At 44.2% G+C, this 9,510-nt stretch overlaps 1 protein-coding gene across 5 annotated transcripts; it reads left to right on the forward strand.

Annotated features, from left to right (window-relative positions):
- The first annotated feature begins 2,700 nt into the window (after positions 1-2,700).
- On the forward strand, positions 2,701-9,025 carry LOC147443839 (uncharacterized). 5 transcript variants are annotated; one of them, XM_086526638.1, is made up of 3 exons: positions 2,701-2,880; positions 4,302-4,616; positions 4,727-9,025. In XM_086526638.1, exons 2-3 carry the CDS (start codon positions 4,455-4,457, stop codon positions 8,219-8,221), a joined length of 3,657 nt encoding a protein of 1,218 aa, XP_086382764.1. In that variant the 5' UTR covers positions 2,701-2,880; positions 4,302-4,454; the 3' UTR covers positions 8,222-9,025. The 5 variants fall into 5 exon arrangements, with proteins under 5 accessions (XP_086382764.1, XP_086382767.1, XP_086382766.1 ...); XM_086526641.1 differs by having other exon boundaries at positions 4,351-4,616; XM_086526640.1 differs by lacking the exon at positions 2,701-2,880 and adding an exon at positions 3,026-3,788.
- Positions 9,026-9,510: the final 485 nt, after the last annotated feature.

A 9,510-nucleotide genomic window follows, 5' to 3' on the forward strand; every position in this document is an offset into this window, starting at 1 on the left:
TTGTCAAGGAGGTTTGAACCCAAGACCTTAGACACAAGAGGCTCATAGATTGCAAAAACTACACTGCTATGTAAAGACGTAGTTTACAAGTAAGTCGAGACCCTGTGGACGTGCGTTGCATGGGTTGACGTGGGTTGCATGGGTTGAATGAGTCTCATTGGGACTCAAAAGAGCCTTTCTCTTTCAATCTTTTCAATGGATTTCCAATCATCTGCTTCTTGTGGGATCATTGTATGGATTTTGAGCAATCGCTTATATGATGACAATTCATGAGGGGATCGCTAATGAACGACACAATGATCATGGATTTGTTGTTATACAAAATATGCTCTTATAATGGCTCGCAAAGTAAAACTTTCTTTGCTCAACACGAATATGACCTAGATAATCACATTGGTCAATTATTCCATGACACAATTAACCATTGAAAAATCAAAACCTTCTTCTCGTGATCGAAGAATCTCTGGCAAGATTCGCTCATCAATTCTCTTACATCACATAATGCTAATGCTTTCGATGCTAAGAAGACTTCATTAAAGATGAAGGATAAACCTCTAGTTTATCAAGGCGAAGACCGAGAACGTAACAAAGGTGTATTTTTCTTCATAAGTGGACAAACATGCATCATCTTTGAGCTTCACTAGATGCTTTTTAAGTTGCGGAGACAAGTTTAGCCCTTTAAGGCAAGGCCTACATATGGTGGATGCACAATTTCTCTTTAAATAGTTATATCTCAAACTTTAGGGATATTATCCTTAAATAGGATGAATTGGACGAGTTCCACAAGGTTCGAGGTTTTCTTTTGTGGACTACATTCCGACATCAAGGCTACCATTACTCACTTACATCCCAAGATACTGGAAGACACAATTTCAGAAGGTTTGATCTACGATGAAGACGAGCATTGCATACGGACCCTGTTTATCATAGACAAATAGGTTCCGGTATTGTATACAGAGTTTGTAAAGAGGGCCAAGGACATTACGAGTTCTCTATTTGCTACATATCTTGAACGTGCCAAAAAGAGAGTATGTGTTTTTGTTGCTTGATATATTCACATACAAAGCTCCATTGTTATGAAGAAGAAAGGGAGGAGGAGGTAAGGAGCTCAGGCTCACCCCCCACCTCACCATGGAGGGCTAGAGAGTGCACCACGCACCACTTATGATATGCATAATATGATGAGGATGACACCTCAATGCCTGAATATATAGTGGTAGCCTACCTGCCCATATTAGCTTGGTCACCCATGGACACTATGACCCTGGCTTCTTTCCCCCTAAATTTCACGTGCACTCAACAGCCACTCTTAGGTTGCCTACTGTAGGGGCCCGATCAAGATCTACCACAACTATGAATGGTCCATAAAGCCATGGGACACGTCTAGTCCAATCACGTGCGTTGATCTAGCACCTTTATACATGTACTATGTGGTTGGAGCACTTTTCCACTTATAGTGTCCAAGTCGCTTCCATGTGGACTTTTCCAGCTAAAATACTTTTGTATTGCACTGGCTTCCAAATTATATTATCTAGTGACCATTCCCTAGTACCCACTCTCCATATTACCCTGCCATACCCTACTTGTAACGTTTTGTGTGTCATATTGTACCTCACCAGAGTACTCTAAAGCATTCATCTTAAATATTGTACTCTCCTATAGGTGATTGCAACACGTGATATCTTTCTTAAAGTTCAAGAACCTCTTGATGCCTTCATGTCCTAACCATGTTAGCAACATACAAATGAATTGGCGGTTTCATGTATTAGTGATTGTATTCAACACATTAGAGTAGAGGGGCCAATTATGTGACAACCGAATTGACAACTTGCGTTTATTCCATGAGCGCTAAAGCAAGTTTTGCGTACACCTATTTCTTCGTGATGACCATCTCTTTTCATGGAAAAACCCTCCTTGACCTTGTTTTTGCAAGACAAAGCAAGAGAGTGTAAAAGCAAGGTTTTGAAGTTTGAACCCTATACCTTGAGTTGATGAGCGAACGTGTGTATTGCTAGGCCAATGCATCACACACGCAAGACACCTTTGAGTTTTATGATATTGGGGTTGCTGCTTTGCTACACTGTGGTGGGGCGTCACCTTATCAACTTCTCTAGTCTAAGTGCATACATCCCCTACTCAAGTGCATGTATGCGGTAGACGTGGTTGTTGGTTCGCAGGGATGGGTCGGGAGATGGGTACAAGTGTGTTCATTGTCTAAGTGTGGGCAATGAGCATGCATTTTGTTTTCGTGCTGGATGCATCAGATAGATGTGGGGCGTGTGACATGACTCAAGGGTTTTGATCCTGTAGGATTTTCATTCCTTGATAGTAGAAAGCCTTCCTTACACATTCATAGACAAAAACACTTCATAGTGTACTATTTCGTCACAATCCAAAAGAAATCATGAATGGCTGCAGGTCGAGACTCAAGAACCAGCTGTGAGTCGACGTGTAAGCCTAATAAGCTTTTCTCTCGTCCATCTGGCATAATCCCGGGCCCATGTGGCAGTGGAAACGTCGTTGTGGCAGCTGACAGCAATGCCACGTCGCCGAACGAGCTTGTCCCCTTCACTCTCACCTGCACTTTTGCGTGCGCTGCTTTCAGCTTGCAGCTGAGCGTAAACAAGGAAAGCTTACCGAACTCTCTCTCTCTCTCTCTCTCTCTCTCTCTCTCACAGAGGAGAGAAATGAGGCGCAACTAGCTCGTCTTTTGCTCAAACTTACAGGCATTGCTTCAGCTCCAGCGGCCTTGCGTACAACCTCGCGCTCCTGTCAATCTCAAGCCCGATGTTGCCATAGCTGCAGCTCCCGAAGCAGCACATTGAAGCTTCGACAGTCCTGCGGAGCATCCGCAATAGGCCTCTATCCGTTTCCCAGCAGGTTCGTTTACGTTGCTTCTCTCTCTCTCTCTCTCTCTCTCTCTCTCTCTCTCGTGTAGGTATGGCGTGCCCGGCCTCGTCTGCCTCACCTTCTATGATGCTCTACAGTCTACACAGGTAGGGTCCGTAACTTTTCGCGGTTCCTAAGTTGCGCTTGTCGAGGCGATGTACTGCCGAAGATGGCGCATTTTTCTATTTCCACATGATTTCACTTGCCTTTCTCTCGCTTCTCGGATTGTGCATCACAAGCAGTCAGTTAGCGAGAGAGATCACCGTCCCTTTCCGTGTGCAGCAGGCTCTCTGCTTTCATCTTTCCTCGCACTTTCGTCTTCGTCTTGGCCGGTTTCTGTCTGAACTCTTCTGTGGGCTCCTCGTAAAGCAAAAGGATCTTTGAGAGAGAGAGAGAGAGAGAGAGAGAGAGAGTAGCCTACCAACCGCCTTCCTGTGTAGTAGCCTTGCATGTCAGAGACGATAGAGACTAGCACACAGCCTAATTACAGGTTACAGCATTCTTTGCGTTCGATCCTCTCCCCACAGCTGATTCCCTCCTCCATAGATAGCGAAGGTTCTCTTTAATCTCTTCTCCATTGCCTGCGTGTGCGTGACCCTCGGACAACCTTTCCTGTGTCCATCATTTGTGTTCGTCTTTCCCTACTCTAGCTCTCTCTCTCTCTCGCTGGCTCACCCTCCAAGAGTCCAAGGTCTCTCTCCATGTGCAGCATAGCATCAGTGTAAACGTCCTCGATCACCTTTTCCAACACCACACGCAGTATGCACGCCTACGTTAAAGATCTGTCTAGCTCCCTTCTAAGTTCCCGCTTCTCCCTCTCGCTGTTATGAGGCAACGGACAATGCTCATCGCCATGGCCAGATCGACAAGCTTGATTTAGTACCGGTCTTCAAAGGTGGGTAAGCGTCGTACATTCCCATTGCAGAAGCAACTATACTTTCGTTTTATGTCGACAAATATGTCTCAATGGGCAGACCTTAACGCATTGAGGGTCTTGACCGTTTTTTACTTTCATGCTGGCAACTCACATTTTTGCTCACCATGTACTGAGCCGTTACAAAAGAGATTGCCAGAGTCTGGAGCTCTCATAGTCGATGGCATGCTTGGTTCATGATCTTAAATTATTTGTTAGTTTGTAGGTAGCCATAGTCAAGAAGAGATAAAAATTTGAACCTATCTAAGATGGTCTCTGCTAAGCATGTTGCTTTTTCCCCAAATTGTTAGCAGGACACAATAAAATAGAGGAGGGATAAAGCACATCATTTTGCTCATCAGATCGTACAAGTTCTGTTCGCTGATGAGCAGTCTTTTTACTATGGACTCTTGGAGTGTTGCACCTCTGCAAAGAAACTTTACTTTCTGTTTAGCTTGAAATTTACAGTTAAATGTGACAATTTCTGTATGTTTTTCAGCATTTGAAGTTATGCATTCTTTAATGGGACACCATTCCGAATGATTCAGCTTTGGAAAAGACGAAGGACATAAAGGCTGCACTTTAAAGTGCATTATTACAAATTTGGCTGCTACCCATCATATATCTGTTGAGAGGTATTGTTGTTCGCATCATGGCTAGCAAGTTGTCTCCTGCCACCCCGAGACCAAAGGTACAGAGAGGATCAAATGCAGATGGAGAGAGAATATCCCCAGCGACCAAGACAGGAGCTGCAAACATGCTTGGTGATAATAGCCCCAAGGCTACCCGGTCTCCTCGTTCTTTTAGCACAGAGGTAGATCTCCATGAAAGTCCTAAGAATTTTGCTGTCATGGTTGTTGATGTAGATTTGCTGTTTTCAGAGCTATCACGTGTAAGTACTGATGTTAGATGTGATTTCGGCAGAAAAAAACTCTGGTTAGCCGAGGAGCAGAATTACAACAGGTGCAGGATGAACTTTCCAGGACGAAGGAGCAGTTGGCACTGATGGAGAAGTCCAAGTCAAACTTGCTACAGGATCTCGCCCGCTCCAAAAGGCAGCTGGAGGACTTGAACTCCAAACTACAAGATGCTAATGAAATCTCTAAGAAAGATAAGTTACGTGCTGAGGAGATGGAACATGCCAGTTTTAAAGCTGCTGAAGATTGGGAAGCTGAGTTAGAAATTATGAGAAAGCAGTATGAAGCAGCGGTATTGGACTTGCAGACAAATAAACAAGCAATGGAGAACCTTAAACACGAGCTTTTTGTTTGCATTGAGGCTAAGGACGAAGCAGTCAGATTGGCTGGGGAGGCAATGAATGCTGCTGAACGCACGGCAAAAAGAGCTGAGGAAATGTCTGTTGAGCTACTTGCTGCCAAAGGGTCTTCTGTTATGGCCGATTCTGCGACAGCCAGAGTCGATGAACTGATAATTAATCCCAACTCTGCTACTGAAGGGCTTTCAGAAATCACAGCAACCTGCAGTGGAAGCACAGAGAAACTAAAAACTTTATTGGCTGACAAGGAAATTGAACATCAGGCTTCTCTTCAAGAAGTCTGCCATTTGAGGTCTGAAGTAGAGAGCTTGAAACAGGAGCTTTTTCTTGCACAAAAGCTGGTCAGGGAGCAAACAGACTTGGACAAGATCAAACAGGAAGTGGCAGCTGCCAAGGAAGCTGAGCTGCAAAATGCTCTTCAGGAAGCCGGCCTTTTCCAGTCTGAATCAGAAATTTTGAGACAAGAACTCTTGGTAGCACAGCAGTCAGTCATGGAACATGGCAAGAGCATGAATGAAGCAGCAGCTGAACTGGCCAACAAGGATGTAGAGCTCCAGATTGCTCTTAAAGAAGCTAGCCAACTAAAATCTGAATCAGAGAGTTTGAGGCAGGACATTGCTCTAGCCCAAAAATCGGCCATGCAACAAACAGATGGTGCTGATGCTCTAAGGCTGTATCAGTCAGAGCTTGCAGCTGCTAACGATTCTGAGAGGAAATTTCAAGCTCAGCTTTTGAACATGACTTCGGAAGTTGATCGGCTGAGCTCTGAGCTTAAGTATGCCAAGGCAGCTGAAAATAATTCATCTATACAGCTAGCAAATGCAACCTCTGAACTAGAGCAACTCAAGAGTGAGCTTGCAGATGCAGGTGAAGACAAGGAGAAGGCCATTGCTGCGGAGAATGCTGCCATTGCTAATGCCAGTAGGATGACTACAGAAATAGCAAAAGCAAAGGAATCTGAATCAGTTGCATTGTCATCCTTGTCAGCTCTCTCTGCAGAACTCACGGAAACTCAAGAAAAGCTTGCAAAAGCCAACATAGAAGGCAGTATGCTTGCCGGATTTCTCGATTCACTAAAGGAAGATTTTGAAAGAATCAAGCTGGACCTTGCTATGGTAGAGGGGAAAGAGGTACATGCGAATGAAAGGGTGGAGTTTTTAAGCCTTGAATTGACCAAGATGAAGGAGGCCAGTCAGCAGGAGTCGAGCCTGTTAAAAGAGCAAGTTGCAAGTGCTCAAACAGCCATGGACGCCCTGAAGGTGGATGCAGAAAGACATAAACTAGAACTGGTTGATATCTTGGAAAAGGAGGCACTGGCAAAACAAAAGATTATTGATGCTACCAGCAAATTGCAAAATGCGGAAACTGAGCTGGCCGAGCTGAAGAGGCAGCAAACAAGTGCTTCCAAGAAAAACATTGTCTTGGCGGAACAATTGGAACTGAATCTGAAAGAGATCTCAGAGATTAAACAGAGGGAGCTAAGCATGAGTGCCACAGTGGCCTCATTATTGCAGGCCCTTGAAGATAAGAAGCATGAGGTGGCTGAGTGGGAGAGAAAAGTAGATATCTCTGATAAGACTTCTACGGCCCTGATGTTGGATTTACAGAATACTAATGTGGAGCTGTCAGAGCTTAAAAAAAAAGAAACACGTGTCAGCACAAAGGCCACAGCATTGAGTGTTGTGTTGGCATCTTTGACTGAGAAAAATGAAGCTAGATTGAATGAGCTGATAGAGAAAGAAGCAGTGGCAAGTGCTAAAGTAGAGGCTCTGAATGGGGAATTGGTCAAAGCAAAGCTAGACCTTGAGGAGGCCTTAACAGCAGCAAAGGCTGCAAGAGATGAGGCAGACAAGCTTCAGGCATCATTTCAGTCGGCCACTCTGGAATTGGACCATGTGAGGCAAGAGAGCCGGAAGTTCAGTGCAGAAGCTACACAGAACAAGGAAGATGCAGGTGTTGCGCTAATCAAACTACAAGAAGCGAAAGTAGAAGCTGAAAAGGCACTCAAGGTGGCATGTTTGGCGGAGTCGGAAGTACATAAACAGTCTGAGGAGGTAAAGTCATTGACACTAAGTCTACAAATGTCACAAGATGACCGTATTCTAGCCAAAGGAGAAATTGAATGCTTAAGTGACAAATTGCGAGTTACTGCAGCGGAATTACATGCACATAGAGAAGAAATGGAGCACTTAAGGCAAGAAGCTCTGGCATTGAGGAAAGAAGCGGAGACGCTACAAAGCAGCATTTTAGCAGAAAAGCAGCAAGTGGACTTAGCAAAGGACCAGGCTCAAGCAGCACGAGAGGAGGTGGAGAAGATGAAGAAAGAAATGCACAATATGAAAGTTAATGAAGAAAATGCTCCATCTATAAGTAAACCATCAAAAGATAGGCTTCAGGATGCACTGAAAGAGCTTCCGGATGCCACCTCTGCCCAAATGGAAGCTTCCACACAAACACTCTCAACAAAAATCGAGAGTAGCCATAGTATGCCACAAGAGGATATTGAGAACTTGAAACACAAGGTGCAGCTAACTGAAGAGCATTTGACTCGAGCTCTGAAAGAGATTGAGAATTCTCATGCTAACACTCAGATTGTGTCCAAAAATCTTGAGATAATGAAACTGGAGAAAGAGGCTCATGAAAAGGCTCTCCTAGAAGTGCATCAGCATCTTGCAGACACCGAGAAGGCCAAATCAAACCTTGAAGCAGAGATACAGAGGCTTTTGGATGAAAGTAAGCAATGGCAGACAATGAAAGATGCCATAGACATACCAATACATCCTGAAACGCTGGGTCGCAACTTCGCATCAGACAGCAGGGATGAGAAGCCACAGCCAGACTCACCAAGTGAGGCCTCAGAAACACCTCTCTCCCCCTTGCACAAGATTGTCAACGGTGAGGATGGATTGATGGAAAGACAAGAGAAAGTGATGAATGAGCATATAGCTCTCAGAGAAGATTTTGCATGCCTATCATTGAGGAGAGAGGACTACTCTGAGAAGGATGAAAGTGTCGTGAGGGATGACGCATCTCTTTACGATGAAATGATATCTGTTCCCACCAAAAAGAAAAAGAAAACTTTGCTCGTCAGGCTTGGCACTCTATTAGAGAAGAAAAAGCACACTTCCCAGCACACTCCATAAAATCAAACCTTCAGGAGCAGATGTGGTCAAGCATACATAGTTACGTGTAGTATTTTGTTTCTTTTGTTAGCATCGCTCTGTGGATTTGAGTGAAGTTTACCGCTACCATCCGCTTTCAGCATGGTGAAATGTCTCCATGTGCCCTTCTTTTATCAATGGGCAAATCCAATCAGCTAACTGCTTGGCTCATTCTGCCAGTGCAGAGGTAGGCCGAGAAGTATCGTTGTGATGCTCTTTTTTCCTATTTACTATGTAAGCTGGTAGATATTGATGTGTTATCAGCAAAAGCTTCAATGCCTATGCAGTATTTTAATGGTTGGCATAGTTTGGTAGTTTGTATCCATCCGGATCTCTGGTCATAACACCTATAAAATTGTAATGGGCTGTAGTCAGCCACATAGTTCCTCTGTTTCAGCTTGATGTAGGCAATGTATAAGAGTCGGATGGGAGAATAAGGTTATGAAGCTGCCGATGTTCCAAGCAATATAAGCGATATGTGGGGTCTAGCATTTTAAGTCTGTTGGCATGAAGAGAAGTGGGCAAGCCACCCACCGCCTGGATGCTCTATGGAGCAAATTGCTGCAGTGATTTGCAAAATACTTTGGCAGACTAGCTTAGAGTGCGAGGACATCTGTATTATACTTACCCCGTCATTGCAAGCCATGCTGCCGCTGGTATCCAAACAGAGTGAATGTACTTACCAATTGCAACCTGCAAGCTTGACTTTGGAGCGCCATCATCAAGCTCCCAAAAATTGGATCACTGTCGTGGGTGATTATTTCAACTGTTCAATTTTTTGTGGATGGTAATACTTTGATTTGATGGCCCTCAGTTGTCTTAAAATTCTACATCAAATTGTCTTAAAAATGAATGCTGCAGATCCATGCTCTTGAAGCAAGGCACAAGTGTAAAGTTCGCTCGAACTTTTTGGATAATGAATCGAGCGCACATACTATGTCGTCAACAGTATGTTGTCCCTACACACGACGGTTGATCTTGTTCTTGGTATGGAAGCTTCTAAGCTTCATGAGGAGGATATCCGCTTTACAGTCAAGTGCACTTCAAGGGCAATTGAGCTCTTGAAACTTATCATGCCGTAAATGGGGGAGCCTTAAAAATAGAGGTAGGTTGCAAGGACAGAGGACGTGCACTTAGAAGGCAACAATAGTGATACCTGCATTCTACCAAGAGCGAGTTGAAATGAAGTTGACAAACGCAAGACGGATGTTACAGCTTGGGAAAAAGATAAGGTTCTCTTTATCCCGAGCCTAAAGAATTGCACTCTTGAG

Source organism: Adiantum capillus-veneris, chromosome 13 (assembly GCF_014529385.1).
Source record: "Adiantum capillus-veneris isolate H3 chromosome 13, ASM1452938v2, whole genome shotgun sequence".
In the NCBI taxonomy this organism is placed as follows: Eukaryota; Viridiplantae; Streptophyta; class Polypodiopsida; order Polypodiales; family Pteridaceae; genus Adiantum; species Adiantum capillus-veneris.